The following is a 25361-nucleotide window of genomic DNA, read 5'->3' on the forward strand; positions in this document are numbered from 1 at the left end:
CTAAAGAGGTATAATGGTGGTCAGTAACATCATCTATTGAAGAGCCTTGACAGACTAGTGGGGAGAGACCTGGAATCTCAATTAGAGAAATGGAGTGAAACTCAAACAGTGGGATTTAAGGCCTAAATAAGGACTTTTAAAATGTACGATACACTCTATGCTGTCTTCTAACAATATTTTGAGGGACTGATCAGGCTTCTTTTCTCAGGTGTTCACTGAGGCTATTTTTTTAAAAACCATCTTAATGTATTTCATAGTTTCAGATGGCCATACACATCTGTGTGAACCTAAAACTCTAAGCTATGGGGAAAGTAAATATAGATATTAAATGTAAGAAATGTGACCCATGTGCTAGAGCCACACAAGTTTTAGAGCTCCTCATTCCCCTGTTGGTCATTTTCATCCCATATAGTACACAGCATGTGAAAGGCTAGATGGAAAATATGCCTGAGCCTGCAAATGCGTTTATGAATCACAAGAGTTTATAAATTATAACTATAAAATGGCTTGCCTTAGATATTTTATGGAGGCTTTAGTATATCCATATATTTCCTTCTACAATGAGTGCATTTTATGAGTTCCCAAAAGATCCAGAAATTCTTCAGAAGCTGGGAATATTCACAAAAGGGAGGTACAGGTCTGCATAGATGCTGAGAGCTTTAAAATTCTAATAATATTAGGTAGCACAATAGAGACAACAAAAGATGAGTCTATTTCTATCATTTAATGAACTTAATGGTTTTTATTTTAAAATATAGTGACATGTACTGCAATATGTGAGGTGACATTACATGATATCATTTTTACATGCCTTAAATTGATAGGGTAGTCACAATCTGGCATATGAGATTTTTCAGAAATATTTATAATATGAACTGAATGTAAGTACTATATTTGACTATTTTAACTTTTTGTTCTATATGTGTTAAGTAGTTGGTAAAGACAAATCAAGACATATAATATGATGAAGACATATGTGATTTAATACTTGCCTTTAAAAGTTAATGTTTCCGTGGAAGTGTGCTCTCTTACACATATGTATAGCAGGTCACATGGATGCCTGTTTTTTCCCTGTATAAGACACTGCTTTTGGTATTGCCCTGATTCTGAATGTATGCAATCACCTAGTGCAGCTGAGAGGCCATGTACTGTGGATGTTTCTTTTAGGATGTTACAGATAAATTTACCATTTTTTTTAAGGGAGATCCTTGTGATAGTTGGAATTTCTAAAATGCCTCCCCAAAATGTCCTCGCCTAATCTCTATAACCCACGTATATGACAAGATAGCTCTCCCATGATTGTTACGTTACATAGCACAGTTGACCTTAAGTTAGGGAGGTTTTCCTGGGTGGGCCTGAGCTAATGACATGAGCCTGGAAAGGCAGAGAGCCTTCTCAGCAGATGATGGAATGGGAAGCCAGAGAAATGTGAAGTGTGAAAAGAACTTGATGCTTCATTGCTGGTTTGAAAAACAGAAGGGCCGTGTGAAAAGGAATGTAGGAGCTTCTGCAAGCAGTAGGCAGCCACTACCCTGAACAGCAGTAGGTACCTGAAACCCCACAGCACTGGATTCCTGCCAACAACCTGGATGAGCTTGAAGCAGATTCTTCCCCCGATGCTCCTGATGAAAGTCAGCAGCAGACTCCTTGATTTCAGACCATTGAGAACTTGAGGGAACCCAGCAGAACTATGCAGACTTCTGACCTACAAAACTGTGAGATAATAAATGGGTTTTTAAGCCACTAAATTTTGCTTTGGCAGCAATAGAAAACTAATGAAATTGAAAATTTGATGGTATTAATTTTTTTGATGTAGAAAAACAGCATAGGCCTCATTATCATTGTCCTCTACTGTCACATCTTTGCATAAATCTTGGAAGTTCTTGTTCCACCCTCACATTTATTTCCAGATTATGCAGGATCCCCAGATAAATTACTAGAACAGTGCAGGCTTCACTTCAAAGTTAGAGACTGTAGATTCTCTTTATTTCAAGTTTCCTAAGAATCTTGTCTGTTTGAATTATGAAGAAATCTTTTCCCTTAATATAGAAGGCTAGGAAACTTTTGTCTCTCTTGGACGTATGTATGAAACCAGAATGATTCTTAAAAGTTACAAAATTATACTATTTTGCAGTTAACTCAGACCATGATTAGGTTTGCAGTACCTCTGAAAATGTGAAGGGTCCTTGCTGCAGCCACACTCACATCATTGGCTTGTTCATCATCAGTCAGTATTCTGAGAACACTGAAGGGAAAGAAGATGGTTCTCTGTAGGCCATCCCAGAATAGCTCAAATTGTTTCCCGTGGCTCAGCTAGTACACAAGAAATAATATAAAATGTTCTTTCTGCTTAGTCCCTCTTTGGGAGAAAATGTAAATAGAAGTTTTTTCCCATCACTGTGGGGTCAAGCCATGACTCCAAAAGGAACATGAGTTAAACCAGTTTCAGCCTTGACAGCAGACATGTGACTTAGTCTCATTCCTTTCCCTTGGGCCCAGCTTTCCTGAGCCACAATTTTATTTTAAACTTGGTAGAAGGAGTTTGGTTTTAATTATGTGCCTTCCTGAACTCCTGATAACTTTCAAGTTGAAAGCTTTTGTGGGGATTTTTCTAAGCCAGTCTCTGGTGTTTTAAGGGCCCTATACATTTCACAAATGAAAACCAGTCTGGTTTCTGTCCCTTTCTAGGATTGCCATCTGAATTAATGGTGATCTTCATTCTGTTCTTTTATTAGAAACAGGCCCAAGCAATGAGATTATTATGGGAGAATTTCAAGAAGTATGAAAGGAAGAAGTCTGCTTCTTAGTTTTGGGACATTTTTAAAACTGTGGTCTATCTAGCTAATCATTCTTTTTACCTCTACTCTCTGTATTCATATTGGTTTCTGAGCAGCTTTTAGTCTCTTCTTCTCCAGAGTCTCATTCACATTATCTGTTGTCCCCAGTAGGACCATAAAAGCTGTGAAAGTAATTCCTTCTTTGAACAGTTTCTATCTAGTTCAGACACACCAGACAGTCTCATTTTAGTGGCCATGATTTGTCTTCAGTAGAAGGTAGAGCAAAACAATCTTTAACAAAAATACGTACAGAAGTTTTAAGACTTCCAGATTAGAGCATACAGCATAATAAATTTGTGAATTAGCCTACCAATTAGAGAAACGATTCATGCCTTTTCTAAAATATATCATCATGTGCAGATAAGCTATTCAGACTCTACTTACAGAGTAGACTAACTTCTGTTTTTGAGAAGAGAGAGGGAGTGTACAGAGGAGAGAGAATGGAAGGACGGGACCACTGCCAGAGCATAGATAAGATGAGTCCACATTCCTAGCCTCTAAAGGATCATTGATTTGGCTGGAGTCCCTTGGCCCTGTGTTCTAGGACTTCCCCTTATTTCCTGCCCACTCAGCTGACCTCTTAGAATCCTCTTCTCTGGGAGAAGCTTCAGTGTTCATTTCCCTACCCTATGTTCTGCTTGCCTCTTCTGATGTCACTTCCTGGCTCACTGTTCCCCTGAGATTACTTAGGCAAACTCCCACTCTGTCTTATCTCCTCTAGATTTACTCAGTAGTCTCCCTGCAGGGTTGGCAGTCAGCTTTCTTGAATGAAGTCGTGTTAGCCTAACAGTTGATTTGATCTGTGCTTAGTTTGAATGACAGGAGGATGAAGGGGAAAAATTAAAGTTAAGTCTTCTGCATCAATCCAGCCACTCTGCTTCTTTACCCAAGAAACCCCAACTTCTCTCTCCCTAAATCCAACTAGTGTTTTTCATCAAACCCCGGATTATCTAGGGTATCAAGAAGCCAAGCAAAACAATAGTTTCTAGAGGTATTCCACCAGTGAAAATTAGGAAGTATGATCTAAAAACCCAAGCCATTTGATCAGAATTGGGGGAATTAAACATTAAACCCTATATACTTTTAAGCTATCTTGTCTTACTCTTTTTAGGCTAAAAACCTGAAAAGAAACCATTTCTGTTACAATGAGAATAATTCACCCTTAGAAGTCCAGTTTTCTTCCTTTTTTGAAATAATATTGTTTGTATTAAGGTAACTGTGTTCCCTCTGCTGCATCCAAATCTCACTAATCTCTGAGGTTTTAGGAGGTTTATATGCTCTCCTCTAATTGGTAGGGTTGATTTTCCTAGGACATTGCTAAGGTTAGCCCCTGAAGGCATAATATTAAAAAAAAAAAAAGGATTCCACATAGCTCCAAAAGTCTGGTAAAAGCTGGAGGGAATTAGAGGTAGCGAGGAAAGATCGAGGATTAACTTGCAAGCTCTGTTTTCTCTATTTTCTGGATCTAGGTAAATTGTCTACCACCTTGTCTGCTGGATCCCTCATCACCTACACATTTTATAAAAGGTTACCCAAAAGGAAATTGTTAACAAGGGATGTTAACAAGCCTTTAAAAGCTAATAAACAACAGACTGTGATGTTTGCTTTCAGTTACTCCTGGCAAGCAGAAGTAAGAGTGTAGGTCATCAACTTCCTAGGTGGCTGTAGGGAACACCTCCTACAGTAAGCCAATAGGAACAAAAACTGGTATGGCAATCACAAGTGTGAGCACCATTATCATTATCTTCCTCCACATGCTGTCATTTGTGGAAAAATTAATCCAGGCCTCTTAAAAACCCTGTGGAATCTGCCTTTTCATATCCAGGAACCCTCTGGGCTTTTTCTGATTGCTGCTTGATAGTGCTAACCTATTTTTTGTGTTTTTCAATTTTTAAGTGTTTGTGTTTTATGTCAGCCTCCTCAGTGAAGGTCATATGGTATACACAGCCATACTATGCATCCATATATCGGAGAACTTTCTTGGCTTAATTGTGCTTCCAGAACATTCTAAATGAAAAGCATTAATGTTATTAAAAAAGTAAAGTAATGGAAATTATTAGCATGAGTTGATTTATAGATAATGGCTAAGACTGATGCCTGGTAAAATCCTAATTTCGCTGTTTTAATGGAAAAAAAACAAAAACAAAAACTTGTTTCGTCACCATAGAGGCAGCTGCCAGAGTCTACACAGCAGAATTTAAAACTAAAGATGTAGTAAAATCTTACCCAACAAATAGGATATTTACAAAGAAGAACTAAAAAAAAAAAAAAAAAAAAAAAAAAAATCAAGTGAGGTTTCACATTTCAAGAAAAAGTCAGCAAAAAAGCATGATTTAATTGTCAGAAAGTTAGGCCTCAGTCTGTGCACACCATGGAGAAATGGGCTCCTAGTTCAATAGGAGGAAGATAAAGAAGGCCCAAGGGACCAGTTTGATTGTAAACAGGTCATTTTTCCATACCTAAGATGATGCGGAAAGTATATCTTTGGAGAGAGTGTCAAGAATGCTACCCCCATATGAAGGGTATAGTTTGAAGGCTGTTCTACTCAGAAACACTGAGAGAAGCTAAATGGTCTTCTAAATTATTGTTTCATTTGGCTACATGTGGACTCAATATTCTGAACCAAAGGTACAAAGTTTTAACTTGGTACTCTAACCAGCATCAACAGCCAATATAATATTCTTTTTTTTTTTTTTTTTTTTTTGAGACAGAGTCTCACTCTGTCGCCCAGGCTGGAATGCAGTGACGCTATCTCGGCTCACTGCAACCTCCACCTCCTGGGCTCAAGCAATTCTCCTGCCTAAGCTTCCCAAGTAGCTGGGACTACAGGCATGTGCCACCACACCCAGCTAATATTTGTATTTTTCGTAGAGATGGGGTTTTGCCGTGTTGGCCAGGCTGGTCTCAAACTCCTGACCTCAAGTGATCCACCTGCCTCAGCCTCCTAAAGTGCTGGTATTACAGGCGTGAACCACTGCACCTGGCCTAATACAATATTCTTACAATTTAAAAAATGAAAGCAGAGGAATGGTGAGGGGGAAGCTGACATTTTAAGAGTTCACTTCCTTGTAGTTATCACAGTTAATTCTTACTGTTAGAATAAGTGGTAACTTGCCAAGGTCATATTGCTAGATGTCAGAGCAGAAATTAGAACTCAGGTCTAGCCAAGGCCATCACACTTCTCAGAGCATTAACAATTCAGTTCAGTTAGTGTTTATTGAACACCTATCGTGTTCTGGCCCTATAGGTACTAAAAATATAATTAGGAATAAGATGGAATTTTAGTGAAACGTTCCCTCCATAACAATATGGTTTTTTAAAAAATGTATGTATCTCTTCTGGGTCTTTGTTATCAGAGAAAAAAAATGTGTGTTTGTGTGTGTTTCTCTAATATGGTCCTCCCAAAACTCATATCTTTTAGGAGATTTTCTTAGTTGGAGCCAATGAGTTACCACTGTTATCTCCATAAACATGAGAATACATAGTATGCATTCTCATGTTTTCCCTACATTGCTTCAGGTGAACTGGTTAATTACGTTCACAGTGCTCTCCTGGTTCTGTCATGCAACTTATTCTGCTTCTTCCTCAGTGCCTCCTCTACAGGGCTCTGCACACAGTGGGTTCTTAAATACAATAAGATGTTTTGCATTTGCTGGTATGGAGTTCAGGCTCAATTATTCACAAGTATTTGACATGTCACAATAAATAGTCTTCCTGGACATAAATTTTAATTCACCCAGATGCTAGGTCTTCTCACAAAGCTAATGAATAGCCCATAGCCCAGGATCTCAGCTTCACTTGCATACTTTTTGTTTGTTTCGTTTTCAGATAAGGCCTCACTCTCACCCAGGCTCAAGTGCAGTGGCACAAACACAGCTTACTGCAGCCTTGACCTCTTGTGCTCAAGTGATCCTCCTGCCTCAGCTTTCCATGTAGCATGGATCACAGGTGCACACCACCATGCCCAGCTAACTTTTTAAAAATTATTTTGTAGAGATGGGGTCCCGCCATGTTGCCCAGACTGGTCTTGAACTTCTGGGCTCAAGTGATCCTCCTGCCTCCAAAGTGCTGGGATTACAGATGTGAGCCTCTGCACCCAGCCCTATATATGTGTTAGTTCTTGAGAGGTGATTAAAATGTAGTTTCTTTTTTGAAAAAAGACATCAAGAAAAAAAAACTTCAGGTAAAGTTGAGAAAGTAGACATTGATAGTGTGGGATATACATATGAGTGCCACTAGAGATTAGATATATAAATGTGGGACAGAAAAAATGCCTGGAATTGTCCTGAATTTTAGATTTCCAACTTTCAGGATTCTCAACTCACTGTATGAGAATATACCATATACTTTTCTGAATGAGTCCTAATGATTCCCCCACCTCAAATGAGGGCATGTCTCCATGTTCAAAAACCTTCGTTTAGTCCAGTGGTATTTAATCAGGGCTGTACAGCAGAATCACCTGGGGTACTTTTTAAAAATACATATAGGAAGGCTGCATTCTAGACCTACTGAAACAGATTGTCCAGTACTGAGGTTAGGACATGTACAGTTTGCAAAAGTGTGCAGGATTATTCTGATGAGTATAACCCCCGATTTAAAGACAGATTCCATGAGGAAATGTCATCATTTATCAAGGTGACTCTATTCAGTCCTCTTTAGTCATATGTGCTGTCGCTGTATACTTCTCCTGGACAGCTGTAGGGTGTGGTGTGTTGGGTTGTCCTGCTATGTTGTTTGACAAACCAGTGGCTTCCAGGGACTGTTTAATGCAAAGCAGTGTCATTGAGTGACTACTCAGAAGTTCAAGAATTCATTACCCATTTTGTAGATTATTGGATCTTTGTTTCTCTTCCTTCTCTTGTCTGTCTTGAAGATTTTGTTGTTCTGTAACACTTCAAAAAAGGAAATAATTAAGTGCATTTAAGCCAATTGAATTTTTATTTGCCAGAGTTCTTTTTAAAAAAAAAAAAGAAGAAGGGATAGGAGGGTAAAGATCATCTACAGTAAAAAGTAAATGTCAAAGACAGACATAAGCCCTTTTTGTTGTTTGATTTGTTTACAATGACCAAGTATATGGGTTGTATCTATAAAACTCCTTTCTTTTGAGACCTCAAGAGTACCTACTTTTTTTTTTTTTTTTTTAAACCAGCATCCTAGGGACTAGGATGGGACTTTCTCCCCTCTCCCTTACTCTTCTACTTTCACTAGCGATCTGGGAGAAACTGAGGAAGTCTCCTGAGTTTTCATATTTGTAGTTTATTTGTAGTTGCAGTATTCACTCAGGGCAAGGTTGGGAGTTTGTGAACTGAAGGAAATTAATAGAATGGATGTTGAGATCCAGAGAGGCCAAATGTCACATAGAAAGTCAGTGATAGTCACTCCTAGAACACAAGCTTGGCTAGTTAGTTGGGTGGGGAGTTGGGGCAGTTTTTGATCATTTTACATTTTGCTAACTTCTAGTTTAAAAAGATGCTGTCCCTAATACCTCAAATCTAGTGAGTCATGGCATACAAAGAAGTGTGAACTAGGGCTAAGTCACCTTTGTGTAGTCAATTTGGTTGCTTTTCTTAAATGGCACCCCCATCTCCAGCTGTGAAGTTCAGCCATCTGATTTGAAAAATGCATTTATAGATGGAAATAATACAAATCAGTCTCTTGCTAATGCTGTTTTCTTTTCTTTTTTCTTTTTTGTTTTTGTTTCCTTTCTCTAGCATGAAAGACTTTCTAGGTAAGAACTCTCCCTGTTATATATGCATGCTTAATACTTGTGAGTGAATGCATGTCTAATTAAACAGCGTTATATAATAATTCAGTAATATTTCTCACATCCTTTCCTTCCTTTTCCTTTTCCACAGTCACCACAATAATTCAGACTTTTATTACCTCCTGCCCAAAGCAATGGAACAAGCTTTTCAATTTACCTTCCTGCTTCCAGATTCTCCTCTTTCCAGTTCACCTTGTAGACTTCCTCTAGATTAATTTTTTTAAAGCACCAGTGTACCAGGCACCATGCTAGGTATTAGGGAAACAACATGAATAAGACAGTATCCTTACCTTCAATTAGCTAACAAGCCCCTAGAGAGACAGATCATTTCAATAGAACATAATAAGTGCCCATTAGAAGTACAGACAGGTATTCTGAGCACAGAGAAGAGCAATTAACCTAATCTGATGTTCAAATTGAGGTTAGATACTGTTATTTAATAGTGCATCCAGCAAAATACCTGGTACCTAGATGGTGCTCTTTAGTAGTTTGTTGAATGAACAAACTAAAGACCTGTTTTGAAATTGCTGAAAAATTAAAAAAGGATATCAAAGTTGGGGGAATGACCCTCTGCAGTTTTTCACCTAGTATCTAAAGGTACAAAACTGATCTGAAAGAAGAAACTAAATAAAAAATAATAGACTATGGAGCCAAAAGTTAGAATCTTTCTTTTTCTACTGTTGCTCTGATGGAGAAATTAAGAGATTGGGAGAAGATATAGTTATGGGACCACAGGGCAAATGAGTTTCCTTATAATTTGTTTGGTATTGAGCTGGTTCTGCCTTATTAATATGTTCTAAATTTTACATATGTTCTTCCTCTGCTTGTCCTCTCACCAGGCAGCAGCTGAGGACAACTCATTTACTTCTAACCTAGCAGAAAATTACTTAGTTTTGCAAAATTGTTGGAGAGTGATATTTTGCTGTAGTTAATCTTTTGTGAACTCTCTTGTATTATAATAGCCATTTGTGAAAGGAAACTTTCTCCCATAGACTTCAAAATATGCTGTGAAACTACCGATTAAAACAGTGAAGCAATAGCTCAAGAATAAACAAAGAAACCTATGGAACACAATCCATAGCCCCCCAAAAATCACATGTATAAGGTGACTTCATCTCAGTGAGGAAATAATTATTCAATAAGTGATCATTGGGACAGTTAATTATATGTTTGAGCAATTATATCCTTCCCTTCAGCAATACCAAAAACAGATGGATTTCAGTTGGATTACAATTTTTAAGAGAAAAGTGTTTTACCATAAAAGTTAGCAGAAGAGAATATTTTATAATCTTTATATAGGAAAAGCCTTTCCAAGTGTGATACCGTTACCGGAAAGGGGTCCTGATTCAGACCCCAAGAGAGGGTTCTTGGATCTCATGCAAGAAAGAATTCAGGGAGAGTCCGTAAAGTAAAAGCAAGTTTATTAAGAAAGTAAAGGAATAAAAGAATAACTACTCCATAGACAGAGCAACTGGTTGCCCATTTTTATGGTTATTTCTTGTTTATATGCTAAACAAGGGGTAGATTATTCATGCCTCCCCTTTTTAGGCCATATTTTGTAACTTCCTGACTTTGCCATGGCATTTGTAAACTGTCATGGTGTTGGTGGGAGTGTAGCAGTGAGGATGACCAGAGGACACTCACGGCCATCTTGGCTTTGTGGGTTTTAGCCAGCTTCTTCACTGCAACCTGCTTTATCAGCAAGGTCTTTATGACCTGTATCTTGTGTCAACCTCCTGTCTCATCCTGTGACTTAAAATGCCTTAATCGTCCGGGAATGCAACCCAGTAGATCTCAGCCTCATTTTACCCAACCCCTATTCAATATGGAGTTGCTCTGGTTCAAATGTCTCTGACAATACCATAAAGATAAAAATCATCAAATTTAATAATATAAAATTGAAAATCTCTAAGTAAAAGACACTATAAACAGAGACAGAAAATGAAGTGGGAAAAAATATTTGCTCCCTATATTAGTTTTAAAAGCCCTACTCTATAGGAGGTTCCCCCACTACCATAAGAAAAAGATGATTACCCTACTGAACAAAGGCTATGAATTGGCAATTCAGAAATAAAAAAAAAGGAAAAATAACCAAAGATATTGATTGTTCATGATTTTAAAATATTAAAATTAATGACAGATATATTTCTGTCATTGTAAGAAATATTTCTATCATAAGAAGGTAACTGGACAAAGGCACTAAGGTTTATAGATAAGTCTGCTCATTTTAGCATTGTTTATAATAGCTAAAAAATTTGAAAAATTTAAGTGTCTATCAATAGAAGATTAGTTAAATTATCTTACAGGCATGTAATGGAGAAGACTGCAGTCTTTTTTTTTAATGAGGCAAATCTATTTTTACTTAGATGGCAAGATGTCTACAGTCATAGTGGTAAGTATAGAGAGGAGGAGGAGTCAGACAACAATATATGTTATCTGACTTTTAACATATTTATATGCTTGACATTCTGCAAGGATATGAACTAAACAGTTAAAAGTAGTTATTTCTTAGGCAGGATTATGGGGTGACCTTTTCACTTTCTACTTTAGATACTTCGGTATTAACTTTTTCTACAACCATATATTGCTTTTATAATCAGGAAACTCAATAAAGAGATTTCTATTAACAAAAAAAAAAAAAAAATGTTTTGAAGAATGTGGGACTTAGGATCTCTGTAAGTGAAAAGTGACCACTATTGTCATTAGAAGCTAATTACTTTGCCTCTACTTTCTCTGTGTCATCCTTATTGCTTCTCTATCTCTTCTAATACTTATTTCAGCTTCCCCACCCCCAGCTATGGCAAATAGCTACCACAGGACAGACACATCAGATGCAATGTTCACAGTTGTGACTCTTCAAACCATCCCAGTTCAGGATGTGGCACTCTACAGGGCTGATTTCAGTTTCATATGTGCTGCCTTTTAATTTGGAAAGAGCAAAGTCTGAGAAAAATATAAACCAGTGTTAAGGATTTAGGGTGATAGTTGTACGCTTAAACAGGTAATCAGCTGAGAGATCCTTCCCTTAATGAACTTACCAATACTGGAAATAAAACCACTATCAACTCTGAGAGCTCAGTTGCTAAAATACGTAGAAATTCTAATCACAGGCACAGCAGTCTTAATGTGGAATATGGATAAGATGGTAGAAAACTAGCTGTTTGAGCACTGTGTTGGTATCCCTAAAATGTTTGGGATTCCAGCAAACCTGTAGAGCACCTTAAAGGCATACATACCATGCCCTAGTGGCTGTTTCATTCCTATTCAACCTCCAGCTCTAAGTCCATATGTTTCTGATTCATTGACAGTCCATTGTAATCATTTTTCCAAGAGCCATTGAAATTCAAGAAATCTTTACTTTTAAAAGCATGCTTTTGAAGGAAGCTGTTCAATGCTAAACTAATTTGAAAAGCTCTAAGATTTAAGTCAGCACATAGGTCCAAACCACTAATTTTTCAATAAGCTTTATTCTTGGCAAATGGTGGTCAGCCTCTCTCTCCAAGCTCGTGCAGTTTAGCCCTGAGGTCTGGGAATGCTGGCAGAGAGACTGAAGGAAAGAATGTTATGAGTTGTTTCTGGCCAGGGCTCCGAAATACTTCTTAGAAAAGGCGCAAACTACCCCTGAGCATTACCTTCCCGCAACTACTTTGTTCTCAAAATCAATTTTTATCTTTAATATTATCTCCCACAGGTTGGAATCAGGAGGTAGTAATCCTACAACCAGTGATTCTTATGGTGACCGGGCTTCAGCAAGAGCCCGTCGGGAGGCCCGGGAGGCCCGTCTAGCCACCCTGACCAGTCGTGTAGAAGAAGACAGCAACAGAGATTATAAAAAAGTAGGGTCTTTATTCAATTTTCTGGTTCTTGGGTGACATGTAAACCTCTCAGCCTTCCTCCACCACACCCAGAAAAATTCCCATAGCTCTGAATAAGCAGAAGAAAAGGCACTTAAGTAATAATAATTCCTTGCAGTTTTCTGGGTTTACTTCACCTCTCCAAAAAGCTAGATAAAGACTCCTTCATATATTGAGGTGTTTTGGTTTTTGTTTTTTGGTTTTTTTTTGAGACAAGGTCTCATTGTTATCCAGGCTGAAGTGCAGTGGTGCCATCATAGCTAACTGTCCTCTCAAACTCCTGGATTCATAAGGTCCTCCTACCATAGCCTCCCACGTGGCTAGAACTATAGCCATGCCACCACACACGGCTACATTTTTTATTTTTTATGGAGATTGGGTCTCACTATATTGCCCAGACTGGTCTTGAATTCCTGGCCACAAGCAATCTTCCCACCTCAGCATCCCAAAGTGCTGGGATTACAGACGTGAGCCACCATGCCCAGCCATATATTGCTTTTAGTGCAGTAAGTATATAGTTAGAATCAGATATTTAGAAGTATAGGGAAAAGTAAGAAATTAAGAATATAAAAAGGGTGAAAAACCTAACTCTGTCTCTCTGAGCCCCTGAGAATCATTTGGTAGACTGTTATTTTTAACAAACATATGCTTCTAATAAGGTCCTATGAATATCAACTACATACTACTTTGTGTTAGTAAAAAAAAGAAAAAGAAAATCATTATCACTTTACAGTTTATTTCCTTTGTTCTTGTAGAATAGTACCTAGCTCCAAGAGTAGACTCAAAAACCTTCCCTTTCAGGTGTTTGAGATACCAGGAAAAAAGATTTTTGTAAAGAAAATGTTTAGGATGGGTATGGTGATTCATGCCTGTAATCCCAGCACATTGGGAGGGTGAGGCGGGATGATCACTTGAGCCCAGGAGTTCGAGACCAGCCTAGGCAACATAGTGAGTCCCCCATCTCTACAAAAAATAGAAAAATTAGCTGGGCATGGTGGCTCATGCCTGTAGCCCCAGCTACTCAGGACTCTAAGGTAGGAGGATTGCTTGAGCCTGATTGTTCAAGGCTGCAGTGAGGGGTGATCGTGCTACTGCACTCCAGCCTGGATGACAGAGCAAGACCCTGTCTCAAAAGGGAATAAAGAGTGCTTATTCTGTTAATGTTTTGTTAAGCAGAACTTGACTAAAATCAATATACACAGTAGGCTGGTTCCAAAAAAATAATTCTGTTTCTCATTGCTCTTTTAAGCAATGAAAATGTCCCACAGGATAAAATATAATGACTGTTTTTTCCCCCAAATATTAACATTATTGAAGTTGGAGCGTCATCATTCTCTTTCTGTTCATCACTTTGGAAAAGCAAGAGACTAACTGGCTGAATGTACTCTGTTCCCTACTTCCTTCATCTTCTCTATCTACTATATAGTGGTGGCTTGGGGCACAGAGCCCTGGGAATTCTCATGTGATGAAATGGTGTGAGTTCTAACATGAACCCTGATCCTCTTTTTCCCCCTCCTCTAGCTCTATGAGAGTGCTCTGACTGAAAACCAAAAACTGAAAACAAAACTTCAGGAAGCCCAGCTAGAGCTAGCAGATATAAAATCCAAGCTTGAGAAGGTGACCCAGGTAAGAGGGAAGAAGAAGAAAAAAGATGGGAACCAAGGGTTGATGTAAGGAAGCAAACTGGACTAGGGATCTAAGGGACAAGAAGTAAGATAGAGTCAAGATCGGGCCTTCTCATGGGCAATGAGATAGAAGCTTCTTAGATTCTAATTTGATTTTAGGTTTCAGTCAGTGAACTTAAAATGGAAAACTGATAATTCAGTGAACAATTCCTGATGGTCTGAATGCTAATAATTAATACTATGGATCATCATCTACTTATTTATTAGTAGAAAAGCATAAACCAGCACTACAAAGCTAGTCCTAGACAGTTCCTCTTGTCCTGTTCATTATGTTTCAGTTCAGTTTATCTACACTTCACCTCTTGGAGAGAGATAAGCAAGACACTATTAAACCTAGGGCAGAGAGGTAACAAATTAAACCTAGAGAAGTAAGTGGTTTGCTTAGGCCATATAACAAATCAAGGGCAAAGGTGGTGCCACAACAGAGGATTAAGTCCCAAAGCAAAGATTCTGTAGCATATGTTATCTCCCCAAGCCATCACTCTTTTTCAGCCTACAAATAAGGAATATTAGTGGCAGAAAGACTGATAAACTATTTCCTCTCACTGCCAGGTTTGATTTAATTAGATGATGCTTTAGAGGATGCTGGAGGTAATAACCTCATCACCAGTGAAACAAACTCTGTAGCTGAAAGCTAAATCAAGCACTACCTTAGGTTATTGCTGAGTTATCAGGAAACCTGTTAAGTTACTTCCCTTCTAGAATGCCTGGGGACTTAGAATTTCGAAAGCTGAACTGAAGTAAAAATGATTCTTTACCAGGAAGGCTTGAAATGAAAACCAGAGGTGGCTAGTCATTCTGGCAATATGACTGACTATCCAAAAGCAAAGACTAAAATGCTAGGGTTGTACGGTACCAAGTACATGGAGTTTGGAGGGCAGGGGTGTTGATTACCCTCTAAACATCCTATTGTAACCCCTCTGGAATTGGATGAGCAGGAGGGTGCCAAGGCCAACACTTGGAAGATGGCCCTACAGAGCTGTGTAGGGCTCCAGCAAGACAGCCAAGACCCTCACTTTCTGGAGAAGGGCTTGCCCAGGTGCAAAATGTGAACTGCCTGTCAGTTTAGAAGAGCCACCCCCTTTTTCCTGATTATAGTAGCCCAACATGGCTCTACTGGGAATTTCTGAGACTTACTGCAACACAGATAGATAATAACTAGGCTTAAAGTGATTTTGTGGAATAAGAAAAGTAGGTTTCTAAATCTAAAAGAGAAAAATATACACATAGCTATAGCCCTGCCATAGGGCAGGGGGTTGGACTGAATAAATCTTAAGGTCTCTTCTCACTCCAACATTATTGAGCCAGGCAAAAAAAAAAAAAAAAAAAAAGTCTCATTCACAGTAGACCCTCAGAAGAAATCTCGGGCTAATTTTTATTTTGAATGGCGCCACATATTGGCAGTGGTTTATAAATACAGATCTTACGCTGGTTCTCGTCAGTTATTACTAGGATTGTTTTACAGAAAATTAAGGAGCAGTCATGTGAGGAACCACAGGAAGAGCAGTTTCACCTGCTCCCCACTCTTCTCAGCGGAAGCTTCTGACAGCATATGTCTTGACCTTTAGGGGTTCTTAGCGTTTTCACCAGCCCGTGCCTTAGAACAGTGAGCAGTCTAACAAGCTGCTGACATGGACTTGCACAGAGAGCATTGAATGTAAAATCAACCTTTCCAGTTGCTGGGGAAAAGCATTTACTCTCCGGCCACTGCTTTGCTGGGTGTGTCAAAGTATACTTAGTTTTGCCAAATACAAGTTATTGAAATTCAGAAGAAATGGTGCTGCTACAAACCAAGTCTCTGATGTTTACCAAAAATGGAGTTGTTTGGCAGGACAGTGGAGGGAGGGCTTCTCAGCCTCGCACATTTGTATGGAGACAGTTACCACATGAACATACACAATATTTTTACAAAAAAGATCCACCACAACTCTAAGGGAGTCAAAATTAAAAACAGAACAAACAAAAAAACTAGTTCTTTGTGTATATAAACCTTGAAAATCATGAAATCATCACAACTTCTACAACTCCTCAGGTTTAGGAAGAAAGACTTATGAGGATATGAACAAGCTGTAGGATAGGATCTGTTTTTGCATTTTTTTATTTTCCTTCTGCTTCATAGTAGATGCAACATAAAGGCAGACAGCCATGCCCTTCTACACAGAAGGCGAAAGCCCAGGACAGGAGCCAGAATTCTGAGTTTTACTGTTAGTTCTGGCCATTCCTTAATTTTTTTCTTTTTTTTTTTTTTTTGAGACGGAGTCTCGCTCTGTCGCCCAGGCTGGAGTGCGGTGGCTGGATCTCAGCTCACTCAAGCTCCGCCTCCCGGATTTATGCCATTCTCCTGCCTCAGCCTCCCAAGTAGCTGGGACTACAGGCGCCCGCCACCTCGCCCGGCTAGTTTTTTGTATTTTTTTTTTTTAGTAGAGACGGGGTTTCACCGTGTTAGCCAGGATGGTCTCGATCTCCTGACCTCGTGATCTGCCCATCTCGGCCTCCCAAAATGCTGGGATTACAGGCTTGAGCCACCGTGCCCGGCCAATTTTTTTTTTTTAAAAAAAGAAACTGCTGCAAGAAGACCAGCATAATTTCTATATTTATTTAAATGTTGTCTCTGCACAACACTAAGCAAAATAAAAATAATCACCCATCAGTTATTAAATGTCTACTGAATGTAAGAAATTCTGGTGAGTTCTATGACCCTAAGGCCAAAAGGGACTTAAGGGGTTTTTTATTCCCCTTTTAAGGAAGGATCATTATCTGAGGTTATTCTGTTTTTTTGCCATGAGGCTAAATCTTTTCAGCCCCTCTGCAAAATTTAAGTCAAAGATGATCTAAAATAAACATTCTAAATCTTTTATTCAAATAAAATTACCTTATCTGGAAGCCCAATATATAAGACAGATAAAAGTGGACTACCTCAGTTCAAAGCAGGGCAGATGCCATGAATGGACTCCTAACAACCCCTGAAAGCCCACCCATATATGAAAACTGCTGCTCTAAAAGAAAAATGGTGTCAATTCCCAAAACAGAAAGAAGAGGGGAAAGGGGATTATTTAGGCAAGTGCCATTGGCCTTAGACTTTCAAGCTCAGGAGTTGCCAGCCTTTTAAAGAAAAGCCTTTTTTTTTTTTTTTAATTTCCTCTGGATTGTGATATTACTCATAGAATGAAGAGAGGAGAAGAATGGTGAGATGTAAAATTGTAATTAGCATCGAAGACCTAGAGAGAGAAAGAGAGATTGTGTGTTGTAAGTAATGTCTTTGTAATTTTGGGGAATACTACTACTGCCTTCCCCTCCCCAGAGGGAATCCTGCAAACTTCAGAGAGGTGATAATGTTAGGCCTAGAGATCTATCAGAACCTGTTTGCTGGGGATCCCTGCTATAGGGGAAGTCCAAAGTTTTACTGTTTATTTCTAGATGTCCAGTAGTGAAGCTGAACTAGACTGGGCGTTCTATTGGCCCTGAGACAACTTAAATAACAACTGTTTTCCTTCCATTTGCACCAGCAGAAACAAGAAAAGACCTCTGACCGATCATCAGTGCTGGAGATGGAGAAACGGGTATGTGCATGTCTGTTTCCCTCCCCCCCACACCCCGTTTCATCTCTTCTTTCTGACTCTCTCCCACTTTGTTGTTCATGCCAATGGAAAAAGTCCATCTTAAGAAGGAGGGAGTTCTGCCACATTCCATTCCCAGCTTGATGATAAATTCTTTTTGTCTGACTCTAGGCAGTAATTTGATTGCTAGTCCTTTTGATTTCCTCAGATGGTCAGTACTTTCCACATATTTAGCCTTAGGGTGGGAAGGGTCCTTGGAAGGTCATCTCATATACTGTTCTGACTGTGGGCAGAGCTGCATACACACACAACCCATAACATTTTGGTTTACTGTAAATCATTGCATACACACACACACACACACACACACATACACAGGTCCAAGGTCTCTTTACCCTTTTCATCACCTTGAACAGAAAGGAAGCTTTCAGTGGGACCCTCTGCCATTTAGGTCTTACGACTTGAAACATGAGCCAACACAGTCTTTCACTCATTTTGACTGAGGAGAGGATTTCTGGTTCAATTGCTGATCTCCTCCCAACTGTACTCAGAATATTATTCTGGGATTTTACATTCTTGGATTGGGAAAATTCAATTAGATTTATTGAGGGACCCTAGCTTTGATTTGGCCCTAGAGATATATGTTCCCATCTGTCCTGTTGTTTTCTGTTTAATTTGGAAAGCAGCTAAATTTTACATTTTATTCCTTTGGCGTGTAACCAAACCTCCTTGGTATCCCATCTGATCAAAAACTCCTCATTGGGTTTAGGCTAAACCAAGAGTCAGTTGCTGGGAAAGAGAAATGGAGTGGGAGAGGAGCAACTACAGGGGGAGGGAAGAAACTAGGGGGAGAGATGCTGTTTCTTAGACAATGATGTCTACTTCCCGGCTCACCATCTGCTGTCCATCATGAGAGAAGCAGTTTCCCTAGAATTTAGGGAGAGCATTACTGAAGATAATGATGTCTTTTTGATGGTAGAGAGCAAGGGCCCTAGTCACCTGCAGACATTTGAAATTCTATGAAATCTTCCACCTGCACAGAGTAACTGAATGTCCTGGTCTATTTGCATATTAGCAAGTTGCTTCTCCATATATCTACTAATTTTATGATAGGAGATTTAGATAATGTGATTTTTATCAGTGAGGTAGCTCCATCTCACAAGTGGCAGGATCAGATAGTGCTCAGATCTCCTGAGTAAGGTTTGCCTAAGTCAGTAGACAAACCTTTGACCATGAATCTGCTGATCACACAGCAGCTGGGAGGCAGCATTTTTACTCCCTTCTGAATTCAATAAATGTTCAACAGTCTCATTGTTCCGAAACAGGAGAGGCGAGCCTTGGAGCGCAAAATGTCAGAAATGGAGGAAGAAATGAAGGTATGAAGAGATTTTCTTTCTCTTTGTATGCCTGTTCTCTGAATGCCTGCCAAGACTGGATATTTGAGCATAGGCCTGCCCCCTCCAGATTTCACTACAAATGCAATACCTGCAAGAAGAAATAATGTGTAAAAAAGTGAGCATCTCTCTTCAGCCATTTTGTAGGCTCTCTCAGCTCACACAACATCCATTGAGGCCACCTTAAAGGCATTCTAGGAAAAAATGCTGCCTTTGGTTTAAGGAGAGATCTTGGCAGGCTTGAAACAAATTTGAGTTGAATTTTTAAGGCTTTTCAAGCAGTATCTTTGCCCTCTATAGAGTAAATGGGAAGACTAGAACGAGTTCTCCAGCCCTGGGAGCCTCCTATTAGGTACCTGGGGAAGCCTGAGCATGGCCATAAGCTTTCCTCCCTGGTGCCCCTCCCAACCCATCCCTTTGCTGGGAAGAACACAGATTGAATCATTCTGCAACAGAATAAAAATGTACTCACATATTGATTTCCTGCCCCAGTCCATTTCCTCTGAAATATTCAGGGATGCTTGGCACTCTCCCACTGGAGTAAGCTCATGCTGCCAGATACACTTCACAGCTCACTACTTTCCTTTCTCTCCTCACTGTGTCCTGCAGTGACCATCACCTCCATTAGCCACTTTAATGGACAACTGCCATCCTGGGCAGTTTTGAGTGCTAAGAACTGGAAATCTACCCAAAGGAGTCAATTTGCCGCCATGGGAGGCAGTGGAGCAGTGGGAGGGGAGGAGGGTGAAAGGGGGAAGATGGATACAGAGCTGCAGGGAATATAAAGCTGGTCAGGGTAGCCACCTGGAGATGATTTTGAAACATCTGATTCCTGCAATGCATGATGCCACATACCCATAATCAGCACCTGCTCAGCATTTTTCTTTCTTCAGGCATCTTATTTTACCAGATACATGATGCCAAGCATTCATTTGGTGAGACAGGTTTCTTCAGCTGGGAAGCCGAAGCACTGGGATAGTATTAGGCAGATCCCCAAATGTCTTTCTATGAGCAAGCATCCCTAGTATGCAATTTGGGAGAGACGTTTATTGTTCCAGTGGCCTAAATAAATTGGTTATTTATTGAAAAAAAAAACTTTTTAAGATCTGTTGAGGTTTTAGTTTACACCAGATCCAGTGCTCATAATCAATCCTGTTACTCTATGATTCCAGAATGAAAGAGAAATCCCGAGCCTTGCCCCTGCATTTCCTACCACTATCCCAAGGCTGTAACTGTAACATTCACATAGAATTGTAAGCAATACCTGCTTGTATCTCAAACATTTTAAATCTTCTAAGTTGATTCAAAGCAGCAAGAAATAGAAATCATAAGTAATTGATTCTCCTGAAATGGTGGAACAGTATGCCCTAGCACCTAAACTTCTCCATCTTGAGATTTTTTTCAAACACACCTTACTACCACACAGAAGTATTCTCTCCCACGTAGAGCAGTGACTTATTAGAGATAACCAGTTCTTTTTTAATTTTTAAGAGATAGAGTCTCACTGTGTTGCCCTGGACTTAAACTCCTGGGCTCAAACGATCCTCCCATCTCATCCTGCCGAGTAGCTAGGACTACAGGCACATGCCGCCACACCCAGCTGAGCTAACCATTTCTTCATGAGTGAATATCCACAGCTCCTTGTTGCATGGAGGCTTCTCCATTTTTGAAACCTCCTGAGTTATACCATCTGTACTCTGCTGTTAGGCAGCTGTCAGTGTTGCTTATTAAGAAATGGCCTAGGCCGGGCGCGGTGGCTCAAGCCTGTAATCCCAGCACTTTGGGAGGCCGAGACGGGCGGATCACGAGGTCAGGAGATCGAGACCATCCTGGCTAACACGGTGAAACCCCGTCTCTACTAAAAATACAAAAACTAGCCGGGCGAGGTGGCGGGCGCCTGTAGTCCCAGCTCCTCGGGAGGCTGAGGCAGGAGAATGGTGTAAACCCGGGAGGCGGAGCTTGCAGTGAGCTGAGATCTGGCCACTGCACTCCAGTCCGGGCAACAGAGCGAGACTCCGCCTCAAAAAAAAAAAAAAAAAAAAGAAATGGCCTAAATGCTGATCTGGAGCATGTAATTGAGGCCAAAGCTGGAGCCTTCCAAGGAGTACCTGGGAGCCCAAAGCCAGCCTCCACCCACCAGTCATGGGGCTCTGTGTCATATCCAAGCAGACCCACACACAATAATCCAGAAAATGGTCAAATTAGAGAAATTGAGGCCCTTTCTTATTTATATTCCAATTCTAAATTGGGAATTATGGAAGCCCCTTCAGTGGTTCTAGTTGCTCTCAATTCTGTAGGTTGAGATAGGCTTCCATTTTTTCTCTGTCTCTTTATACTATCAGTCTATGATTTCCTCAACTAGATCATGAGTTATTTCGTTTCCTCAAGAGATTATAACATATGAAAGTGTTTGTTCTCCCCAGCCATAAGCCATTTGCCAGCAACTCTAATATCAATTGTTTAAATTATCAAGTGGAGACAAATCATGAATGTTTAGTCCCCAAACCAATAGGTAAGCTGTTTTGAGACTGATTTTTTTTTCCTTTTTATTTTTATTTATTTATTTTTTTTTTAGATGGAGCCTCACTCTGTAACCCAAACCTGAGTGTAGTGGTGCAGTGTCAGCTTACTGCAACCTTTGCCTCTAGGCAGATTCAATTGCTCAAGCAATTCTCCTGCCTCAGCCTCCCAAGGAGCTGGGACTAGAGGTGTGTGCCACCACACCCAGTTAATTTTTTTGTATTTTTAGTAGAACAGGGTTTCACCATGTTGCCCTGGGTGGTATCGAACTCCTGAGCTCAGGTGATCCACCTGCCTCGGCTCCCCAAAGTGTTGTGATTACAGGCGTGAGCCACCATGCCCAGCCAAGACTGATTTTTTTTTAGTTAAAACATTTACTGATTCAGTCAGTCAGTGTCCATTATTCTCCATTATCCATTACAGAGCCAAATGAAGAAGAAATGCCTGTAAACTCTAAAGCCCCTAAACACTGCTCAAATCAAAGCCCAATGCCAGATTTGCAGCTCGTCCAGCACCCCCTAGAGGACTAAGGGGGAGAAACATTCGTGCCTTTGCATCTCACCAGTTTTATGTTTCTGTCTGTACCTACTTGAAGGCAAAACCTCCAAAGACACAGATATATAAATGTAAAATTGGTATGACTGGCCCTAAATGAGTCTAAGAAAATGCTTGTTTAGCTATCAAGCTCTTCATTCAGACTATGATTTATGGTGATTGCTAGAGTGATTGCTAGAGTGATTAATGGCCAAAATCTCTCTGTACTAGGCAGCCAAAGGTACAGGTGACTTTCTTGCTGAACTGGGACCCAGTAGAGCTTGGGGCCAGTTGGTCATGCTTGTTGCATGTTCATTTTGTACAGATGCTCAAACCTCCTTGGAGCAATCAGTAGGGAACATTAGAGGGGGCTGATCTCCAGTGAACCCTTTAAAATACAGTAGATTACTCAAGGAAAGAAAGTGACTTCAGTCCTATTTTTCTAACTCTACCAAATAAAGTACAAAGGCCAGGTGAAATGGGGGAACCATGAGATGGGCTAACCCAGATGTATATGCGGCTCTGTGGTTATGAGGTGTGTTGTGTCTTTCTTGACTTTTATTGGAAAGGTAAGTATTTATGAATTCTCGTCAGGAGAAGCTCCACCCAGATCCTGGATTGGAGTAGGATTATATGCCAACTTCTGACAGGTGTGCATGTCAATGTGAGCTGTGCCAGGCCTGCACCTGGTCTTGGCCCACATCTGATGTGATTACTTCTCTACTGCATCCTCCATTCAGCATCAGCCTCCTTGTCAGACCTCCCCTTCCTTTCCTAGGTCCTTGCATGAGAGGGACCCAGCAACCAATTGCCTTTTAGATTGATCCTGGAATTTTTATTTTTATTTGGAAAGATTACTAGCTGACCTTGCTCCTTAGCCCTGCCCTTGCCCATTCTGTGCTGGGCCCTGCCCCTTCTCCTCTCCTCCTTGCCTTGCCTTGTTTTCAATACTGCTTCCTATAGAACATTCCACCAGATTGTTTCCTGCCTCTCTCCCTCGTGCTGATAACTTCCAAAGTCTTTCACCTTGATCTGCTTATACTCACTTGTTAGATTGAGTCACATTCATCGTTCATGTCTTTAATGTTATTCCCTGGGAGGCAAGTACCACTTCATACAATGACAATTGTTTGACAATGATTATGTTGAAAGCTTTGTTCCAATGTCAACATCAAAGAAGGGTGAGAGCCAGGGACTTTCCATTGGTTTTTAAATTTGGTCCCTGCCCATTGCTTTAATCTTTTCCATATGCTGTACCATGATCTCCCTCCTCTATCCTCACCATGGCCAAGATGCTTACAGTGAGCAAAGAAGATTGCCCAGTCCTCACCCTCCAATGGCTACATGAGACAGTTTGGCTAGACCTTTATTCCAAGGTGGTCATTCTTTCTCTTTGGGAAAAGAGAGATTCAGCAGTTTGTCTCTGCTTGTTTTTCCTTTTCACTGTTTTTCCCCTTCATGCTACCTTTCATTTTCTTGCTTCTTCACTCCCAAACAACTATAACTCCACTAATCTTTCATTTCTATCCTTCCCATCATATAGATATGAGAGATTTTTCTCTGATACCTGGCCACCTTTCTATAGTCATTATAACCCACAGGATTGTCCATCCTCATCCATGAAACCCCATTTGCATAAAAAATCATTATTCTCCTCCCAAAAAGTTGATGGTCTGTTTCGGGGCAGTGCAGATGACTACTTAGGAAGGACAGTAGCAGAGTCAGCAGGCCTTTGATATAATTCCATTTATTAAAGTCTTTAAATGTCTTATGGAATATGGGGTATCAGGAAGAATGTCTGTGGACTGGTTATTCTGTTCCATTTGCAACACTGACAGACAGAAAGGGCTGGACTAGCACATTGGTCCAACTAGTTTCATTATCATTGGACATTTATGATTTCTCCAGCTTTTTTGCACAGCTATAATTTCCAGAGTATGAGTCTGTTTATGAACACCTTTAAGCAGCTCCCAAACTGCTTGAACTGAGACAAAGAAAGCACAGTTAGCTGTGAATTTAGTGATGCATATAATCATATAGCAGGTCAGAGACAGGTTAGCAGTTATTGGATCCTGAAACAATCTCTCTGGACTGCAGAGGAAAACTAGCAGGGTTAATGAAGCTTCCTACAAAGCGGGTTAGAGGACGATCCAAAGACCTGACAGTTCTTTCTTATTTGGGTATGTGTCACTTTAACCTTCTAAACAGTACATGCCCTGGCCAAAAAAAAAAAAAAAAAAAAAAACAGTGCTTAAATAATAGGCCTCTCTTTTATTTTCCTTGTTTTATTTTTTTAAAATAAATGAGGCCAAGTGCAGTGGCCCATATCTGTAATCCCAGCACTTTGGGAGACTAAGGCAGGAGGATTGCTTGACCTCAGGAATTTGGGACCAGCTTGGGCTACATGGCAAAATCCTGTCTCTACAAAAAATATAAAAATTAGCCACGTATGGTGGTGCATGCCTGTAGTCCCAGCTACTTTAGGAGGCTGAGGTGGGAAGATGGCTTAAGCCTGGGAGGCAGATGTTTCAGTTTTGTGCCACTGCACTCCAGCCAATGTGACAGAGTCGGACCCTATCTCAGATAAATAAACAAAGTGAGGGTGAGGAGCTGAGTATGGGGGGAAGGTTAGAGGAAGGGAGAGAGAAAGGGGCAGCAGCTAGATTTAAGAACACACCAAGTCCTCAGCTCTAATATCAGTCATGATGAAGGGTCCCTGAAGTTATGCCTCAACCATGTTAATTTGGTTTAGAAGGCTCCAAACCACATGTTGGGCTTTCATTCTCAAAAGCAATCCATATGTGCCTTTTGAGAACCTGGCGGTTATATTCATATGGCTTATTTAGATCTTAGCCAAGAATCAGACACAGCTCTCCTTCCCTGTTGCTTTTCTCCATCATCCTTCCACCTGCCCCCCATTTGCTCCATGACTGCTGCCTTTCTCATTTCCTTTCTTGCATGCAAACTAAAAACAAAAACAAAAAGTCACGTGATTTCTTTGTCCTACTTTTCTCTCCTCTGGTCTGTCTTGTCTCTCTCTGTCTTGTCTGTCTGTCCTTTTCATGTCTCACTCTCTACAGAACCTCCACCAGCTAAAACAGATTCAAACCTTGAAGCAGATGAACGAGCAACTGCAGGCTGAGAACAGGGCCCTGACCCGAGTGGTGGCCAGACTCTCGGAGTCCGTCGAGTCCTCGGACACCCAGGAGCTCTAGT

The 25361-nt window shown here is 40.2% G+C and overlaps 1 protein-coding gene across 1 annotated transcript in view; it reads left to right on the top strand.

The window, feature by feature from the left end:
- PPP1R12B (protein phosphatase 1 regulatory subunit 12B) overlaps nucleotides 1-25361 on the top strand; it is a 243316-nt gene that overhangs the window by 204843 nt on the left and 13112 nt on the right. Inside the window, 5 exon segments of the mRNA XM_033198353.1 lie at nucleotides 8549-8565; nucleotides 12293-12437; nucleotides 13977-14081; nucleotides 17647-17700; nucleotides 19023-19073. Coding sequence (XP_033054244.1) covers nucleotides 8549-8565; nucleotides 12293-12437; nucleotides 13977-14081; nucleotides 17647-17700; nucleotides 19023-19073 — 372 coding nt within the window.

This window comes from Trachypithecus francoisi, unplaced genomic scaffold (assembly GCF_009764315.1).
Source record: "Trachypithecus francoisi isolate TF-2019V2 unplaced genomic scaffold, Tfra_2.0 Lachesis_group5, whole genome shotgun sequence".
Classification (NCBI taxonomy): Eukaryota; Metazoa; Chordata; class Mammalia; order Primates; family Cercopithecidae; genus Trachypithecus; species Trachypithecus francoisi.